Here is a 20867-nt window from a genome sequence, read left to right as displayed (position 1 = left end):
CTGGTATGCCATATATCGTATGAAAGCAAGCATTCGATCTATTTCATGTGAAAAGCTTTGATGAGCCCAAAGAACCCTCCCTAGCATAAAAAGGTTTGAAAAAGAAGCCCTAAAGTGCAACCCAATAGGTGAAAAAACATTGCAATAGGAAACACACGATGCATTCATAGTTCCCTTCCCTAAACTCCTATGGTTCTGAAAAGAGGCCACGCCATAGCTCCATCCAGAACATACCCCTTTCTTTCTAATGATAACACACTTAATCTCCCAAAGAGCATCAATTAACTATTGTCCCAATCAAGTCATGTTCCATGGCTGTGTTAATTGTGGACAGATAGGCATCCCTCACCACACGATCTAGCATGAGCTACTCATCTCAACTACTTGATGGAAGACACTTTGGCTTTACCATCCAAGACTCACGCAAGATCATGCATTCCAATAACTTATTCTCATATCTTATTATTGAATCAGGTTCGGATCGAATTCTATTTTCTCCGTCCTAATTCTAATTTAATAAAAAGAGAATATATACTAATACCATTATTATACTTATCATTTTATAGTAGATGAAATAGAAATAGAAATTTCTCTTCCAAGTCAAAAAAGCAAAAAGGCCCCCTCCCCTAAATCTACTCCACTAATCCGATGACCTAATCACTTCCCCAAATCCATCAAAAAGTCCCCCATTTTCCTCGAAATCTCTACTCACAATCCATGTCTCGTAGCGTCCTGTTGCTGCATCGCGCTGCCTGCCTCCTGCTGCTGACGACCTGCCTCGCTGTGGAGGAGAGAGAAAGAGGGTGTTGGAGTTGAGAGAGGGGAGGAGAGAGAAAGAGGGTATCGAAATCAAATCCGACACGGCAGCCGTGTCCAAACCCCACTCCGCCGTTATCTTCTTGTAGCAATTCGCCCATGAACGCATTCCCCTCGCCCTCGAGCTTTGCGGGTCGTGTTAATGTTCTTCGTGCTCTTCTCCTTGTTCCTTTCTCCCCGCGCCTGCCGCTGCGCCTCTCTTTGTCGCCTCCTCCGCCCCCACGCTTCTCCTTGTTCCTTGCTGCTTCTGCATGGGCATGGCCTCCTCCTTCCTTGTTATTAATAACGCCGGCTGCTCTTTCTTCCTCCCCAATTCCCTTCCGCGCTTTCTGCTGCCGTTGTAAGGGACCATGGTGAGGAAGCGCCTCGCCTCCGAGCTCAACTTCCCGACCCACTCCTCCTCCTCGTCCTCCTCCCGCCGCGCCGCCCCCAGCCCGCCGCCTTCGCTTTTGTTCCATCCCCCTGTCGATTTGTCGGCGGGGAGTGGTGGCGGTGCGCCGCTTTTGCCGGCTCCGTCCGCTTCTTCTCTTCCTCTTTGTGGCTTCTCAGGCCTGCCTCTGTTCGAGCCGGAAGCTGCAGCCGGCGCCTCCGGGGATGCTCCTTTCGTCGTCGTTGATGAAGCCGCCGCCGCGGTGGCGGGCGCCGATTGGGTCGATGGCATTGTTCGTGAGATAATTAGTAGCTCCGCTGCTGGCGGCGAGGTCTCCATTCCGCAGATCGTGAGCAGCGTGCGTGAGATTGTCCGCCCGTGTAACCCTGCTCTGGCCGCGCTCCTTGAGTTCCGGCTCCGCTCGCTCGCCTCTGAGCCGACGACGGCGCTTCCCGCTGGAGGACTCCCGCCTGAACGCTCCGACAAGCGGCGGAGAGAGAACAGGGGGTCAGTCATTCCGGAAGTACCGCCGCCGCCGACGACGACGAAACGGCCACAGCTACCTCCTCCACGGCCGCTGCTGCAGTCTCAGCCTCAGCGGAGTTCGGCCTCTGCCTCCTCCGACGAAGCAGCCGCCGGCAAGGAGCAGAGGAAGGAGCTGCTGCAGCAGAGGAATCCGGACGCGGAGGGGCTCCACCTGTTGACGCTGCTCCTCCAGTGCGCCGAGGCGGTGGCCGGTGACAACCTCGACGACGCCCACCACCTCCTGCTGGAAATATCCGAACTCTCCACTCCCTACGGCACGTCGGCGCAGCGCGTGGCCGCCTACTTCTCCGAAGCCATGTCCGCCCGCCTCGTCAGCTCGTGCCTCGGCCTATACGCGCCGCTCCCGGCGTCGGCTGCGCCGCCGCACCGTCACCGCCTCCTCGCCTCCGCCTTCCAGGTTTTCAACGGCATCAGCCCCTTCGTCAAGTTTTCCCACTTCACCGCTAACCAAGCCATCCAAGAGGCGTTCGAGCGCGAGGACCGCGTCCACATCATCGACTTCGACATTATGCAGGGCCTGCAGTGGCCGGGCCTCTTCCACATCCTCGCCTCCCGCCCCGGCGGCCCGCCGCAGGTGCGCCTTACCGGCGTCGGCGCCTCCCTCGACGCCCTCGAGGCCACCGGCAAGCGCCTCTCCGACTTCGCCGACACCCTCGGCCTCCCCTTCGAGTTCGTCCCCGTAGCCGAGAAGATCGGCAACCTCGACCCCGCCCGCCTCGGCGTGTCGTCCCACCGCGAGGCCGTCGCAGTCCACTGGCTCCGCCACTCCCTCTACGACGTCTCCGGCTCCGACAACAACACGCTGTGGCTTCTCCAGCGGTAATTCCTCACTCTTTCCTTCAATGCATCGATCTCAAGAACAGGGTAGTTTTTTTAATTTATTCTCTAATATTTTGCTAATTCTACAACTCTCCTTAATATTTTTTATTTTACTGCTGCTAAGAAAAATTATAATTTTCTTTAAAGAAGATATTGGAGGGTAGTTTTGATATTAACAGATCTTTTGGGGCATTTGGGAATCGATTTAAACTCTGGGTGTGTATTTTGATAGAACAACTTCTTCTCCCAAGCAACGCCGTTTACCGCATCGCGGATTTCACCGTTGCAGGTTGTCGCCGAAGGTGGTGACGATGGTGGAGCAGGACCTGAGCCAGGCGGGTTCGTTCCTGGCGCGGTTCGTGGAGGCGATCCACTACTACTCCGCCCTGTTCGACTCCCTCGGCGCCAGCTACGGCGAGGACAGCCCGGAGCGGCACGTGGTGGAGCAGCAGCTGCTGTCGCGGGAGATCCGCAACGTGCTGGCCGTCGGCGGCCCGGCGCGCTCCGGCGAGGTCAGGTTCGGGAACTGGCGGGAGAAGCTGCGGCAGTCGGGGTTCCACGGGGTCTCCCTCGCCGGCAGCGCCGCGGCGCAGGCCACCCTCCTCCTCGGCATGTTCCCCTCCGACGGGTACACCCTGGTGGAGGAGAACGGCACGCTGAAGCTGGGCTGGAAGGACCTCTGCCTGCTCACCGCCTCCGCCTGGAGGCCGCTCGCCCCCCACCACCGCCACTGCCCGCTTCCGCCAGCCACCGCCGCCGGCCTCGTAGGAACTAGTTAATCACCAGAAACGGCCATCGTGTAGTCTGAGAGGACACACTATCAACGTCATTTTCTTCTTCTCCTTCAAAATTCTCCCACAAAATTTCAACGGAAGCGCCGCCGCCGGCACGAGCGCGTGGACCGAGCTGGGCCTGGGCCAGGAGTAGCGACCGGCAGCGCTTTATTCATTTCTCCCGAATGACACGTCGTTTTCTTGCGGCTGACCAAGATGGGAAAAGGGATGCAGCCTCTGAGCTTGCCATGTGTCTAGTTCTTATTGGAATGCGTGCTCTCATTCCTCTTCATCTTCTTCTTCCCATGTACCATGTGGATCATGAATGAGATTTTGATATTTTAGGGTTAGTCTTAATGGGAACGAGTCGCTCCCTACTTGCATCCGATCCGTTATCGTGCAACACGTAGATGGTGTGACGACGAAGATGAAAGGGACTGATACGGCGTGTCTTGAGTCGTTCTCAAGTTATTGTGAGGGCGATACTTGTGATATACGACCGTTAAAATAAAGATTAAAGATGAGATGATCATAAAAGTTAAAAATTCAGGTGTGCACGGTTGAATGTAAGGGGTGTAAATGAGTCAAGTTGTTCGTAAGTGGTTCGATTGAAGTTTGATTGTTGAGCTTAAGTCGATTCGTTTAATATTCAAGTCGATCTTAAGTTCATTTAATACTGCTTCAAAGGTTTCTCGAGTTTGTTCGAGTTCGGCTAATTTAACATTTTAATAATTAAAATAATTAATATTTTAAAGTTAAGTAATGAGTTGAGGAGGTGTTTGTGGCTAGAGTGTTTCATAAGATTGTTGTGCACACTTATTTTTAATTTAAATTCACTGTTTTTGAGTCGAGTTCGAGCCCATGATTAAATGGTCGAGTCGAGCTCGAGCTCAAATTTAAAAACTTGTTCGAGCTCAAGCTGAGCCTTTTTAATTTTCTTGAGCTCGAGCTAACCAAAGCTTGAGCTCGGCTCGGCTCATTTGCAGCTCTAGTTGAATATATCACTTTCAACAAATAGTTCCATATTTCTCATGATGTGATATTATATATATAGAGAGAGAGAGAGAGAGAACGCTATTATACCGCGGGACTTAAAAAATACGTCTGTGTGATTGCATTGCTGACACGTGGGACGTGATTTCCTTTAGCTTTTGCATTTTATCACATAACATGTTTAATTTGCCTTCCTCTTGTCGTAGAAACCCTATTTCGTTGAGGCCCCCTTTCGCCGTTGTGGTGTCGTCCTCGCCCCTCCGGTGTTCCTTGCTCCTCGTGTGGCTGCAAAGCTTCCAAATCCTCACTGTCCTTTCCCCTTCGACGCAAATCCTCGCGGGGCCAAGAAGGGTTGAAGATCCTCACGCCCCTCACCGTATCTCTCGTCAAACCTCCGAAGAGAAGCTAGGGCAATCCTATTTCGTCGTCGCGACGCCGTCCTCACCCTTCCAATGCTCCTCGTTCTCACATCCTCGCGTGGCCACGAAGCTTTCAGATCGCACCCCTCGCCGCCCCATTGTTCTCGTTGCCGACCTCTAGTCACCGCAACCCTTCTCTATGAGACTCCTTGTATTTGCTGGACCTCTCTTCTACTTCACATTGTTCATAGGTTTTCTCTTGTTTCTATGAGACTAAATAATTTCATCTCTATTTTCTCGAATGCTTGTCTTGTTTAAAAAAATATATTTTTTAAATATAATTTATTATGCCAAATTTGTGTTTTTCCTATGTATTCAAGAAAACCTTATAACGAACTATTGAAGCATTTCTGAAAAGCTGATTATCTTTCTTAATTCTAACAATGCAAAGCACAAGGATATTTGGTAGCTTCATCCCTAATCTCATCGTTGATAATTTTATTCCTAAGGAGGTAATGTCAAAGCACATATAGATTTAAGTTAATGTGTTATTAATCCATATAGGGAGACTCCTTGTCTTTACTAGGTCTCTCTTCCACTTTTCACTTTTCATAGTTTTTCTCTTTTCCCACATTCGAGTTTAAAGTATTCTACAAAAATCATGTTAGTTATGGTCATTTCTATTTCTATTTCTATTTCTATGAGCACTAGTCTTTTTTTTGTTGTTTATAATTTAACCATTAATAAATTGGTCACAACATCTCCCAAAAATGAAGTATTAGGAATGAAATTTAGTTAATAATAGAGAAATGTTAAATTGAAATTAACACCACCAATGGTAGTAATTGAGATGTTGGAAATTCAATTGCATAAGGTGGGAAAGGTTATGATTTTGTCTATTGGTTGTATCAATTTTATTTCAATCAATTATTTATGAAATTCCTCTAAAGTTCACATGTCTCATATGCATATGATAAATTTATTAGTTTAATGGGTAATATCGATGCACTCGGTTGATGAGTTTTGTGCCGAACTATATTTTTTATAAAATGGGCACAAACATTTGGATTTCAGCGTCCTTTTCTTTGATAACTTATATTTTTTTGGTTCTACAATTTACAAGAAACTTGTAAAACTTCGACTCTTTATATAAAATCTATGATAAATCATTCCATTTAAGTTCTAATATTTTTTTATATAAGATTCTGAATGTTGTTTTAAATGTAGGGGAAAACATATGTTGTATTTGTTGGAGGTAAACCGGGAATTTATGAAACGTGGATAGAAGCTTCTGATAATGTAATTGGCTTTAAGAGCATCATATACAAATCTTTCAAAAGTAGAGAGGAGGCAGAAAAAACTTTTGAGGCATACTCAGATAAAAAATCTACACCAACTTCAAGTCGAAATGAAATATCATGTGCAACTTCAAATTTAAGATCAAGTTCAAATTTAGAGAGAACTTTCAAAAATTGAAAAAATTATTAAGTTGAAGATGCATCGAGAGACATAAAACATTAGTTGGATTCTCTTATGATTAGTGATGATAATGATGATGATTAAGCATGTTTTTCAAGTCGTTATATGAGTTGAATTTCAAATACTAATTTTATTTTGAATGGTTACAAGTGTTGTATCCAAATTAGAACGATGATTTAATCTAAATTGTTATATCTATATTGTTACAAGTAATGTGATTAAGTTGTGAATTTTGCAAAATGCAGGAAGATATTACAAGTGCACTAACACAGCGAAGCCCAGTTCTCAATATCAATTTCACGTTATGAACAAACAATCATTTAAAAGCTCACCAACCTTGCTAAACTCACCCATTAGATTATTACCTCAGCTAAACAATAAATAAAACTAAATATGATCAAACTCCTCATGAACCATATCCATCCAACTCATGTCTTTAGATTAAAATTGTATTGCAGCTTTCAGGCTTTTCAGTTGGAATCTCATAGGATTCATCAGCTATGTTCTCGGATTCTGGAATAGCATTGCAACTCTCCTTTATGACCAATATGCTACGAGGGTCATATACTTGAGACACAAACCTGATATCACCAGAAAGAACCTCTCGGATTAAATTTTGGAACTCGAGTTGAGAAGCATACAATGAGCATTTTTCGTGGATCAAAAAGTATTGAACAAAATCACATGCATGCAGTTTGAGGAGAACAAGATAAAATTGATTAACCTTACTTCTCTTTCATTGTTTGCTATTAACTTACCTGATTGAATGAAAACTGAATATTGAAAATTAAACTTCGAAACAATCTTATATATTAGAAATAAAACAGAGAAAAATAATAGTCCAAATACACACCCATCATGTTCAATAGTTAACCTATATATCACTCGTTGAGTTACAACAGATACAGAAATGAGAGTTCATAACATATACAAAAATGAGAGTTCACAACAGCCTGTTCAAATGTAAAATGTTTGAAACTTATTTAAATCGATACAAAAATGCTTAAAGACTTCACAATAGCCTACTCAAATGTGAAAGGTATGAGTTTTATTTAAACATATACAGAAATGATTAAAGAGTTAACAATAGCCTGCTCAAATGTGGAAACGTATGAAACTGGTTCAAATATCTCTCCGAGCACTAGGTCTGGGATGCCATTTTCTTCTCCACCTTTAGGTGTTGCAGCTTCAAATTTAGGTGATGCACCTCAATCAATCAACCACTAATTTCTGTTTCTACATCACCAACTCAAGCAAGATAAAAAACATAAGCTAAATAATGCCAAATATTTAATCCTTGTAAAAAAAAATCATTGACTAACCAACTGTAGAATGATGTCTACCTGCCTTTGATCAAATAATGTTGCTAGATTCAACCCCTCTAAGAGAATTAACCGATCAAATGCATTGAGATTTAAAGGACCCAACTCCTCATTCCTAGATTGCTCATTCACCTGCTTGCAACCCCAAGGAAGAGCTTAACAATATTTTCATGGACTACTTTAACCAATTTATTTCTACCATCGAAAAATGATACTAAATCAAGGCCACTGAATAGACATAATTAACAAGAGTGAAAAAAAAACCTTCAACATAGATTTTCCTGTATTGACCAAGCTTTAGACTTTATTTAATATTACCCCATTGAATTATTTGCTAGCGCATATTGATAGAACCTACAATAATAAAGACAATTATTATTTTAAATATCTTAATCAATCAACCACTAATTTTAAATAAACTTTGATAGTCCTCGCCTTCTATTGATGTCAATTCTTCCACATATGTGTCGTCATCGCTGTTATGATGATTATCCAAAGTTGATCTAACAATCAACATATCATCATATTTACACAATTTAATAAAAGTAATTGATTTTAAAAAAATTATCATGCAAATGGAGAACTAATTGACACATACCCTTGCTGTAAAATTGGACAATTGCGCTTGTCATATGACACACCTCGATGCCCACATCTACGACATAACTAGGACTTTGAGATTAACATCTACTTTGATGATTTCAATCTCTTCCCCCATCCCTTTGTTCTTACTAAAGAAGGATCAATAATATTAGGAGACTCATCCATAGATTTCTTCCTTTGACCTCTATTGTCACACGTTCTACTAATGTTCATCTCTTGAATTTTACTGTAAATACAATCCAATTGTTCATCCAAAAAGTTTGTCCTCTCATCAGTCAAAGATACATTATCAATTAATACTGAAACTTTATAGGATAACCTTGAGTGTCTTGGCATCAAAACTCTATCTGGATCATCAATGAAATTTTGCACCCCCAAAGCATATATTGCTCCAACCTTTGCATCTTGTGTCTATCATTTGAGTATATACTTATCAGGTAAATGAAACACTTGGTTGATATAAAAAAAAACTAACATATACCTGCATGGAATGCCATCGAACTCAAATTTCCTATAGCTACAGGATATGTTATCCCTCTGTTTGTCATGCGTGAACACCTTTGGTTTGGAGGAAGAACAACTTTGAAAATTCATCACATGATAAACCACTGAGTCAACTCCCATAGATACTTGTTGCACATAATAACCATTACTCTCACTCATTTCACTTTAAAACTCCACCCATTTCTTTTTCGTATACAACTTATCCATTCGAGTTTCTATTGGCCAGTTTGTCTTAATCCTGGGATGCTCATTCATATCAATATGATCTGCAACTAATTCATTGTGTCTTTGGTGTCTCAGTACCCTATTGAAACGAGTGATAAAGTCCATCAATGAGTTTTTATTTGACACATATCTCTTGAAAAATGCATGTGAGCCTTTAGATCTCTGACTACTTGACATTCCAGTACAAAATACATGGCTAAAATAAGTTGGCACCCACTTATGTCGTAATTTATACATGAAAGACAACCAATCATTTTTCTCTAAATTAGCATACTTGATAACCTCTTCCCATGATTTCTCAAATTCATCAGGTATTGTTGAATTTCTAATGACATTATTTATACTTTGATAGTAGTCACGAAAAGTCAAAGGATTCAATTTTTCTGAAAATGTGTTCAATATGTGTCACAAACAATATCGATGCATTGTCTGAGGGAAAACTTGGGCAATAACTTTTGTCATAGCAGGATCTTGATCGGTGATAATTGTTGGGATTACAAGGTTGCAAACATAGTCCCACATTGAAAACACATGGGAAAGATCATGGGTTTTATAAGAGAAAAGATATCTTCATTGGCATGAGGCCTTTTAGGTAGAGCCCAAGAGCAAAATCATGAGGGCTTAGGCCCAAAGTGGACAATATCATGTAATTGTGGAGATATCTAAATTCTTTTGATCCTACAAGTGGTATCAGAGCCCGGACTGCCAGAAGGTTTAACCACCGACTGTGCACAAGAGTTATGGTCTGATTGAACCATGTGAGTACAATATTGACCTCGAACAAAGAAAGTGGGGGCTCCTATGTTCGGATCAAGAGGACCAGATACCAGGCAGGAAGTACTAGTTACGGCTAGGCAAGGAAGTCCTAGTAGGTCGGGTGGATGAGGTAGGAAGACCTAGTGGGTCGAGGATCGGACGTGGGAAGCCTGTGGTCCTTTGTTTGAGGGGAATTGTTGGGATTGCAAAGTTACAAACATAGTCCCACATTGAAAACACATGGGAAATATCATATGTTTATAAGAGAAAGATATCTCCATTGGCATGAGACCTTTTGGGTAGAGTCCAAGAGCAAAACCATGAGGGCTTAGGCCCAAAGTGGATAATATCATGCAATTGCAGAGATATCTAAATTCTTTTCGATCCTACAATAATCACATTTGGTGTGCGTCTTTAGGCATGACTTCTGTGAATTTGTTAAGCAGCCAAATAAAAGATTCAGTTTTCTCATTACTTATAAAGCCACAACCAAAAATAATTGTCTGGTGATGATAATTAACTCCTACAAATGGTGCAAAAAATCAATGTGTTATATGTTGTATCAAATATAACAACATCACCAAATACACTGTATGTTGTTCTTGATACATGATCAACCCAAAAATACCTACTAAATCTGTTATTTGAATCAGTCTCGTATTCAAAGAAAAATGCTGAATTTTTCTCTTTCTCAGATGCAAATAGCTCGATTAATGTTTCAGCATCAATACCCTTTTGTTCATCCCTTAGCTTTTTCTTAAAGTTTCTAATATCTCTTTTTGTGCAACCTACTCGCTGAAGCCCTCCATGCTCTATCTCCAGTAATCGCATTTGTTGGCAAGTTGGCACATTGACTTCTGAAAATCATTGAGTTAATGCATTGTTTGCTGTTGAAATATTACGATATGAACGTAGCAAATGCACCTTTGAAAGAGTCGAAAATGGATGATTATGACCTTCCATGAAGTTACTAACAACCCATGTAGGTCCAGTTTATTTCTTGACAAATGAACTCCTTGACTTACAACCAGTTCTAATTTCACCATGTGCTCTTTCCCTTGTTTGTTGATCACCTTTTGCTTGCTTTTTCCGCTGATCATCTGTATGACCTTCTTTAAAACATACAAATTTTTTCCACACAACTTCATTTGCCATCATATTTTTCTTACTACTATTTATCCTTGCACTAAATTTGGATTCACATGCATATTGATTATAGAATGAAAATGCCTCATCTATTGATGTGAATTCCATCCCATATTGTAGTTTTTGATCATCTGCAACTTGAGGAATGTATAGCTAATCTTCACTATAATTTTCATCCATTGATAGGAAATTTCAAATTCCAATGAAATGAAACTCTGTATTTCACCATCATATAGCAAGAAAAAATAATCTAAATCAAATATACATAAATAAAGAACGTTGCCAGTATCTAACATCAGTTCTCATGTGGTACGAGTAAGAATAATGCATCCTCTAAAGTCACATGGAAATAGAAATAGTGTTGTCCATAACCACAATGATTTTTATAGAAAACTTTAATTAAAGTGGCAATGAAAACATTCTAAAATGGAAAAAATCCAATAGTATCAACACTGTTAATTTCCAACCTCAGAGAAACATATTGTTGTTGAGAAAAACAGTGTGATTTCTATGAATAGTGGGAAGTAGGTGCAGGAATGATTGCAACCATAAATCCTAAATTGGAGTGGAAAAATATAACATTAAGTGGAAAAACGAAGTGCAAATAGCAAAGAACAAGAGTCTCATAGCTAGGGGTTCCAGCGGCTAGAGGTCGGCAGAAAAACCTAATATGCTGATTAGCGAGGATCTAAAAGCTGGACAACGAGAGGGTCGGTGAGGGGTGAGCACAGGCGAGCGTTGCAGTGAGGGACGAGCTTAGAGGTCGGCTAGAGGAATGGTGAGGGCGAAACTTTTCTTCCCCCTAGTTCGCTGTGGAACTTTGACGAGAGACCACGGGAGCACCGAGGGGAGACAACGGTGAGCACAGCCGAGAGGAACAAAACTTCCCTGCCCTAGCCTCACTGCCCTAGCCTCGCTGCCCTAGCTTTGTCGCCCTAGTTTTGCCGCCGAGGACGGTGAGGAGAAAAGACGGTGACCGTTGCATTAAGGGAAGAGGACGATTAGGGGAGAGGATGGTGAGCGCACCGGAATCGTTTCCTTTGCCCTAGCTTCACTGCAGAGCTTTGACGAGCGACATCCAAGCGACGCTACGAAGAGAAAAGGAAATCGTGTGGCGAAAATCGCGACACCATGTAGATATGCCAACAACGCAGTCGTGCACAGGTGCATTTTTAAAGTCCCACAGCATAACAACTCTGTATATATATAATTGATATGCTAAGCGACTTTTTGTGCGCGACCGTGAGTGAAATCCAACATGAGCTATCTGACACAGCCAAAACCTATTTTTTTAATCTCTTTCTCTCATCTGCATGCAACAACTTTTCTCTCTTTCCTTTTAAATTAAAATAAACAACGTTTTTCTCCCATATGATTGCATGCAATAATCACTGTAGTACTGATTTTTAAAAATTGTGTAGCTGCTACAACGTTGTAGCAGCTACTACAGAATAACTACTACACGTTGTAGCAACTACTATATAGTGTTGGTGCGGTTAGCACTAACGGTCTAACTCAGGTTTTGATGAATGACAAATCAGGTTAAGTTAGGTTTGTTGTTGTCTGACACTTTTATCAAGTGTGCAGGAAAAGTCCAGCTAGGTCGACGGGCTGACCGGATAGCTGGCGAGAAGTCCAAGCGGGTCGACGGGCTGACCGGACGCTTGGCAAGAAGTCCAGTTAGGTCGACGGGCTGACCGGATAGCTGGCGAGAAGTCCAAGCGGGTCGACGGGCTGACCGGACGCTTGGCGAGAAGTCCAGACGGGTCGACGGGCTGACCGGACGTCTGGCAGGTAAGTCACTGGAAGGGAGTGACTGTGAGGACGCGTTCCCGGGAAGGGGACATTAGGCGTCGATCCGGCTTAGATCCATTTCGGATGTCTAAGTCGAGATCGTGACTAGATTCCGGTCTTGGAAAGACGGAATCTAAGTCATACTCTTTCTTATCAATCTATTGAACTTTAACTGTGCTAACAATCTGTTTTACAGGATACATATTTGCCTCGGACTAACCCTGTTTTGCAGGAAAAAGGAGCTTTCTGAAACAAGGTGGTCCGGGCGCCCGGAAGGCAAATTTCATCCAGCCGAGTCGTCGCCACGTGGAGCATCATGGTTTGTGCAGCTACGTCACGTTCCAGGCGCCCGGAAGGAATCCAGGCGCCCGGGACAGCATATAAAAGAAGCCCCAGGTAGGAGCTTCAAAGATATCAAGTCTTCACTGAGAACTTACTGCTTGCTCTGCTGCTCTACGCTCCTGCGACGCCACGAGGCTATTCCGACAAAGCGCCTTCTTAAAGTCTAACTCTTCTTCTCTTGTCGGTATTTTATTTCTGTCAATTCTTGTACTTATTTGTAATCTTTATTCGAATTGATAGTGATTGCCCAACGAAAGTACTCACGGAGTACGGGCCTTCGAGTAGGAGTCGTCATAGGCTCCGAACGAAGTAAAAAACACCTGTGTCTATTTTAGTTTTCCGCTGCGTTTATACTCATCTTTATCGAATCGATATTCACCCCCCCCCCCCCCTCTATCGAATCCAACGGTCTTACATATAGTAGCTGGTACAATGTGTAGCGGTTATTGTATAGCTATTGTGTTATAACTGTAGGATCGAAAAGAATTTAGATATCTCCACAATAGCATAATATTGTCCACTTTGGGCCTAAGCCCTCATGGTTTTGCTCTTGGGCTCTCCCCAAAAGGCCTCATGCCAATGGAGATATCTTTTCTCTTATAAACCCATGATCTTTTCCATGTGTTTCCAATATGGGACTATGTTTGCAACCTTGCAACCCCAACAATAACAACTATTGTATTGTAGCTGCAACAACGTGCAACAATTATTATGTAGATACTAAGTTGTAGCAACTACTATGCTGTTATAGCAGCTACTGCACCGTTGTAGCACCGTTGTAGCAACTACTGTATAGAAACTACTACAAGTTATAACAGTTACTGCATAGTTTAGCAGCTACTGCACAGTTATAGTAACTATTGCATAATAACTACTACAAGTTGTATCAGCTATTGCACAGTTATAGCAACTACCACATAATAATTACTACAAATTGTAGCAGTTACTGCACAATTGTAGCAACTACTGTATAATAACTACTATAAGTTGTAGCAGTTATTATGCAGTAGTTGCTACAACTTGTAGCTGCTACAAGTTGTAGCAACACTGCATAATAACTGCTACAAGTTGTAATAGCTATTGCATAGAAGGTGCTACAATGTTCTAACATCAGTACCATAGTGATTGTTGTATGTAATTATAAGAGAGAAAAATTGTTACATGCAAATGAGAGAGAGGGATTAAAAAAATAGATTTTGGCCACGTTAGATAGTCCACGTCGAATTTCACTCACCGTCGTGCACAAAAAGTCCCTTAGCATATCAATTATATATATATATATCCAACATTGGTTGGATTTATGGGATTCAGTTTTTTATTTTTCATGGGCAAAGTTTCCAATATACATTCAATCGACTCTAGTGTTGGTTGGAACTCTAAGGTTTGGCTCCTTATTTTTTATGGGTAAGACTCCTAATATACATTGGATCGATCCAAGAGCCAGACGGATCTATAAAGCTCAACTCCTCACTTCTCAAGAGTAAGACTTCCAGCATATACCTGATCGGCTCTAGCATCGATTAGACTTACAGAGCTCAACCCCATACTTCTCATGGGCAAGGCTCTTAACATACACCCGATTGGTCTAGCACTGGTCGGACTTACGGGGCTTGGCCCTCCACTTCTCATGGATAAGCCTCCTAATATAAGTTTGAGTGAACCCATTGCAAGTTGGACTTATGGGGCTCAACTCTCCACCTCTTAAGAGCAAGACTCCCAATATAAACCCGATCGATCCAAGAGTCGGTCAGACATACGGGGCTCAGCTCTCCACTTTTCATGGGCAAAACTCTCAATATAAATCCAAGTGGTCCTAGCGTTGGTAGTACTTACGGGGCTCAGCTCCCCATTTTTCATGGGCAAGACTCCTAGTACAAATCGGATTGGTCCAAGAGCCGGTCAAACCTACGGGGCTCAGTACTCCACTTCTCATGAGCAAGACTCCTAATATAAATTCGAGAAACCCTAGAGTCGGTCGGACTTACGAAGCTTAATTCCTCACTTCCCTTGGGCACGACTCCCAGCATAAACTGGTCGACCCAGAGGCGGTCAGACCTATGAGACTCAATCGCTCACATCTCATGGGTACGACTCCCAATATAAACCCGAGTGGTCCAGAGTTGGTTGGACTTACGTGACTCAACTCCTCACTTCTCATGTGCTCGACTTCCAGCATAAATCTAATCGACCTAGAGCTAGTTAGACCTACGGAGCTCAGCTCCCCACATCTCATGAGCACGTCTCCCAGCAAAACTCTATCGGATCCAAGTCGACCAGACTCCCTCTAGGAGACAACATTGTCAAAGAATCACAACAACCTGTCAGGGAATAATGGCTACTCACCAAGGAACATTCCGCTATCCGACATATTCCGACACCAAACATTATCTTACGTCTCATCATTACGGAGGTTATGAGAGGCGGCATAAAAAAAGGGTTCTCTCCATTTGCCAGGTACACTCACGCACGCACATATCCACACTATACTGTTATACTATATATTTCGAGCCGGTTCTAACTTGAGCGTCGGAGTGTTGTGCTAGGGATCCCCTCCCTGGTTCTTGTTGTAACGCTTATGATTGCTCTTTTTGTGGTGTACGCATGCTCACAGTTTCTAGCTCCAGGTCTTGCTCCTGTCTTCATTCCTACCTCCTCATCGCCTGCTCATCTATCAATTTCCGCACATGATCAAATTTGACATCGTCTATAGAAAGACATACACCTATTTCGGAACATAATGATGGACAAAGCCGATAAAATCAACGTTGCCTTGACATTCGAAGAATATGAGCTATTTCTGAAGGCCAAGGCATAGACACTGTCCCAAGAATAGGCTGTCGATTCTCACCCGCACAGGACACCTGCAACCTCGGTAGAAGAGTTTCTCGTGTCAGAGAAAAGATTCAAGCAAAAGCAGCCACTTGAGCTTCCTCGAGCTTTTTTTCGAGCGTCTGGGGAAGGATGCGCTAAAATTGAGTTGTGGCAAACCTCTTCAACTGAAAATTCACCCTCGAAAGACCTAAGATGAGGAAAGACTCCTGCCTATCAGGGATCACCTGAACAACCTAGCTTACCTTAGGTAGTAGATGAAAAGTTGTGTAGGCATTTTCGACCTTTGTCGATTAAGGAATATGGAGGCAACGCCGATCTCGAAAATCACCTTCGAAGATTCAAAAACACTGCTCTACTACACCAGTATAGCGACGCAATAAAATATCAAGTGTTTCTGACTACTCTCTCAGGCTCGACATAGAGATGGTTCAACTGATTGTCGATCGGATCTATTACTTGTTTTAAGGAATTTAAAAAAACCTTCCTACACCACTTTGCCAGCAGTAGGAGGTACCAAAAAACAAACCTGAGTCTGTTCACACTCAAGCAAGGGGCCAAGGAATTACTGCGAGTATACAGCAAGTGTTTCAACCAAGTGGCAATAGATGTTCTATCTGTCGCTTTAGAAATATTAATAAATGTTTTCTCTCAAGACCTTTTAGAAGGAAAATTTTCTGAGCCCTCATCAGAGAGCCTGCAAAGGACTTTGATGACACAAAAGGGAAAACAATCAAATATATTAATGTAGAGGAAGCTCAGACCGCTCAGAAGAAGGATGTGACTGTCCTAGCTTTGATCGACTAAGCCGATCGTAGACCACCACCACCTCCGATACGTCCCAGAAATCCTCGACCGAATCTTTCGTCGGTCCGAGAAGAAAGAGCGGTACAATATGTCCAGGTCCTTTGGACCACTTTTGCCGAGCCTCTCCAGTAGGTACCTCGATATTGCACTTACGATCGGTCTAAGACCCACTATAGAAAATATTGTTATCAACTCGCTCGGGAAAGGCATCAAGCAGCCGAGCTAGGCCTGCCACCACCTCAAATCATGCCTAGCTTCTGAATCAATTAGCTCCTAACCCCCACACCTCCTGTCACATGACTAACACTCCTCAAGTAATAGAGAACCAAGGCGGTAGATCAAATGACCAAGGCAGGAATCACGGCATACCAAGGAAATGTCATGGTAAGAGACGTTAGTCTGATATCCGGAGGTCCCACCGATGGTGATTCGACCAAATCTAGGAAGGCTCACAGTCGTCAACTTTTGATTCATGTGGTCAATTGTAGCCAAGAACAAGCGACTGGTCCCCAAATCAACTTTGGGCTTGAAGACCTCGAGGGAGCGGAGCTCCCTTATGATAATGCGTTCATCATCAAAGCTATGATCACTAATATACGAACGACCATAGTCTTCTTTGACACTAGAAGCTCTATTAACGTGCTTTTCAAGAACACCTTCAATAAGATGTAGCTCGATACAAGCGAGCTCCAGCTGATGACCATTGCCCTGTACGGGTTCACGGGGAACAAGGTACAACCGATTGGCCAAGTCAAATTGGTCATCTCTTTTTGTACTAAGCCCCAGGTAAGAACTCAAAGGAGCACATTGTTGGTTGCTACTCGGAATATCGTACCGGTTCCTTTGTACAAAATTTTTGTAAAAGTCATGACCTTTTCCTAATAACCTATTGTGTTATTTAGAAATTAAACTTGGAATTGCAAACAGAACTTAACATTATTGATTCCAAATTTAACTTATCTTTTCTTAGAAGTTTAGACTTGGATCTCAAACGATGCTTAACATTATTAATCCAAATCCACCTATGTTACAAATTTGATTAAATATTTATTTCAAAGTTCGGCTTCCAGGTCAAACGTGGCGAGGTACTAGGCCTTCTTGGGTATTGGATCATCCACCACTGCCTAGACAAAGCCTTACAAAGAAAACAAATATTTAATCTCCTTATAGTAATCCTAGGTTTAACCCTTAAAAATAATCGAATCACAAGATCGAAAAATAAAAGAAACACAAAATCGAAAACATAAATTTGATTTCCTGGATTCATTAATCTCTTGTGTTTGGTATTTCAAGATCTAAACAAAAGAATGAACTACTTATGATGCGAAAACTTAATAACTAGTTATACCTTTTATAACTTATAGACCTCACGATCTTCTATCGTATTCCTCTTCTTATCTCGGATGTCGTGTGGACGACAATCTACTGAGACGAGAATCCACCCAAGCTTCCTTCTTCTCCAAGCAAGTTTCGACCACAATCAATCAACTCCTTGAGATGAATAGCTTCGGCCACCAACCAAGCTCCAAGGGATGCAAGAAACAAAGCCTCCTATCTCTTCTTCTTCCTCTAGCAAAATCCGGCCACCACCAAGCTCCTTGAGATGAAGATACTGCCGACCACAAAGGAAAAAGAATAGGAGAAGAGAAGGAGGAGAGGGTCGGCCACCAACCAAGGAATAGAAGAGATATTGTTGTGTGAGGTAAGACACCTCTACCCTCTCTTTTATATTCCTTAGTCTTGGCAAATAAGGAAAGTTTTATAATTAAAACTTCCTTATGTTCTTTGCCAATGTTTAAGAAGGAAAATTTAATTTAAAAATTCCATTTAAACTTCTAATGTGGTCGGCCACCTTATTCCCTCCAATCAAGGAAAGTTTTAATCACAAAATTAAAACTTCCTAATTTGTTCCCGGAAAATTTTAAAATAAAAATTTCTCTTTAAAAAATTTCCTCCATGGTTGGTTATAAAAGAAAATTTTATAAATTAAAATATTTCTATTTAAACATGTGGATGATTTCAAAAAAGAAAAGTTTTCTTTAAAATTAAAATCTTTCTTTTAACTACAAATAAGGAAAGATATCAAACCTTTCTCTTAATCCTTTGTAGAAAGCTATAAAAGGAAAGATTTATAATTTTTAAAACTCTCTTTTAAATCATGAACATGATTACAAAAAAGGAAAGTTTTATCAAAAATTAAAATCTTCCTTTTAAACTACAAATAAGGAAATATATCAAACTTTTCTCTTAATCCTTTGTAGAAAGTTATAAAAGGAAATATTTAAATTTTAAACTATCTTTTAAAACTATGACTTCCACATAAGAAATATTTTAAAAATTAAATCTTTTTAATTTTATTGTGGCCGACCACCTAAGCTTGGGTTCAAGCTAGGGTCGACCACCTAAGCAAACCAACTCACCTTGGTTTGGTCGGCCTTAGCTTGGGCTCCAAGCTAGCTTGGCCAGCCACCTTAAGATGGGTAAGAAGATGGGTATGAGTTGATATAATACTTTATAAATAAGAGGCTACGCTAGGGACCGAGAGGAGGAATTAGTTTTGGTCTCCCGATGAACTTGAGTTTCCCGTGTCCGCCGCGAACACCCAACTCGAGTTCATCAATAATAACTCATACCACTAAAGAGTTATTATTGAACTACCACACCAATCCCATATTACTATATGAGCTCCTTTTTATCATGAGTGTGTTAATCTCCCTATGTTTAAGATGTCGAATGCCCACTAATTAAATGAGTTACTGACAACTCACTTTAATTAATATCTTAGTCCAAGAGTAGTACCACTCAACCTTATTGTCATATCGGGTTAAGTTCACCTGCAGGGTTTAACATGGAAATCCTTATGAGCTCCTTTTGGGGACATTATCAACCTAGATTACTAGGACACAGTTTCATTTTATAATCAACAACACATCATATAAATAATATCATTTCCCAACTTATCGGGCCTATTGATTTATCGAACTAAATCACACCCTTTGATAAATCAAAGAAATGAATATTAAGTATATGTGCTTGTTATTATATCATGATTAAGAGCACACACTTCCATAATAACAAAGGTCTTGTTCTTTTATTCAGTTAGTATAAAAAGAACTTACCTTAAATGGCACAGCTCAAACTCTGAGTGTACTAGTGTAATTTTATAGTCAAGATAAACTAATACCAAATTACACTACGACTATTCCAATGGTTTGTTCCTATCCATCTTAGTCGTGAGCAACTGTTTATAATTTATAAAGAACTGATAACATGATCTTCTATGTGTGACACCACACACCATGTTATCTACAATATAAATTAATTGAACAACTACACTTAACTTATAAATGTAGATATCTGACTAATACGACTCTTATTTCTAAGTAAATATTTATACAAAAAACTAGGATTTTAGTATACATTCCAACACACATATATGGTGGTGGACACTCCATTTGCCTACAACGTCATCCTGGGGAGGCCAGCTTGCACGAATTCCAGGTGACTGTCTCTACCTTCTATCAGAAAGTAAAAATTTCTGATGGAGATCCAGGTTGGTGAGGTAAGGGGGAGCAGCTCACCACGTTGAAGTGTTATGTCGATGTAATAAAAATAGAGGCGCGCATTGCCTAAAAAATCTAGGATAGAGGAGTACACACCATCCAGGAAGAGTCATTGCCTCTGGTTGACAAGATGGTCAAGCAGGAGGAAGTATAGATACATCCTGACCGGCCAAAAGGCATTACAAAGATAGTAACCGACCTCGCGCTAGAAACCAAGAAGAGCCTAGTGGATTGTTTAACTCAGAACCAAGACATCTTTGCTTGGTTCCGCTGGAACTGACGGAGGTAGCCCCAACTGTGAATGAGCACAAGCTTCACCTTGTTCCTGACTCCTGACTGATTAAGCAGAAGAAAAGAGATTTTTCGACAGACCAGATCAAAATTATCCGAGCAAAAGTCGACAAGTTGCTAGAAAGTGGGACACGTCTGGGAGGCGCAATTTTCCTCTTGTCTCACTAATGTAGTCTTGGTGTCTAAGCCCAATAATAAGTGGCGGATTTGCATTAATTTCCATGACCTCAATAAGACAAGTCCCAAAAATGGTTACCCACTTTCCCGAATTGACCAGATAATGGACTCTACTTCGAGAAGTGAGCCGATCTATATGCTGGATACTTATTAGAGATATCACCAAATCTCTTTCACTCGGAAGGACCAGGAGAAGGTAAGTTTCATCACCTTGGATGATACTTTTTATTACATAGTTATACCATTTACTTTTTATTACATAGTTATACCATTTAGACTAAAAAAATGTAGGAGTAACATATCAAAGGATGATGGACAAAATCTTCCGAAAGTAGATCGGGAGAAATATTGAA

At 41.7% G+C, this 20867-nt stretch overlaps 1 protein-coding gene across 1 annotated transcript; it reads left to right on the top strand.

Moving 5' to 3' along the window:
• Positions 1-713: 713 nt before the first annotated feature.
• LOC122036561 (protein SCARECROW-like) lies at positions 714-3674 on the top strand. Its single transcript, XM_042595918.1, has 2 exons — positions 714-2551; positions 2841-3674. Exons 1-2 carry the CDS (start codon positions 1167-1169, stop codon positions 3328-3330), a joined length of 1875 nt encoding a protein of 624 aa, XP_042451852.1. The 5' UTR covers positions 714-1166; the 3' UTR covers positions 3331-3674.
• Positions 3675-20867: the final 17193 nt, after the last annotated feature.

This window comes from Zingiber officinale, unplaced genomic scaffold (genome assembly GCF_018446385.1).
Source record: "Zingiber officinale cultivar Zhangliang unplaced genomic scaffold, Zo_v1.1 ctg174, whole genome shotgun sequence".
NCBI lineage: Eukaryota > Viridiplantae > Streptophyta > Magnoliopsida > Zingiberales > Zingiberaceae > Zingiber > Zingiber officinale.
This window is presented reverse-complemented; position numbering and strand designations above follow the sequence as displayed.

What these genes read in the sequence shown, in the direction of transcription:
- LOC122036561 (XM_042595918.1), top strand. Translation starts at nt 1,167, where the DNA reads ATGGTGAGGAAGCGCCTCGCCTCCGAGCTCAACTTCCCGACCCACTCC. An exon ending in ACGCTGTGGCTTCTCCAGCG is followed by an intron (nt 2,552 to 2,840) that starts GTAATTCCTCAC and finishes TCACCGTTGCAG; the next exon opens with GTTGTCGCCGAAGGTGGTGA.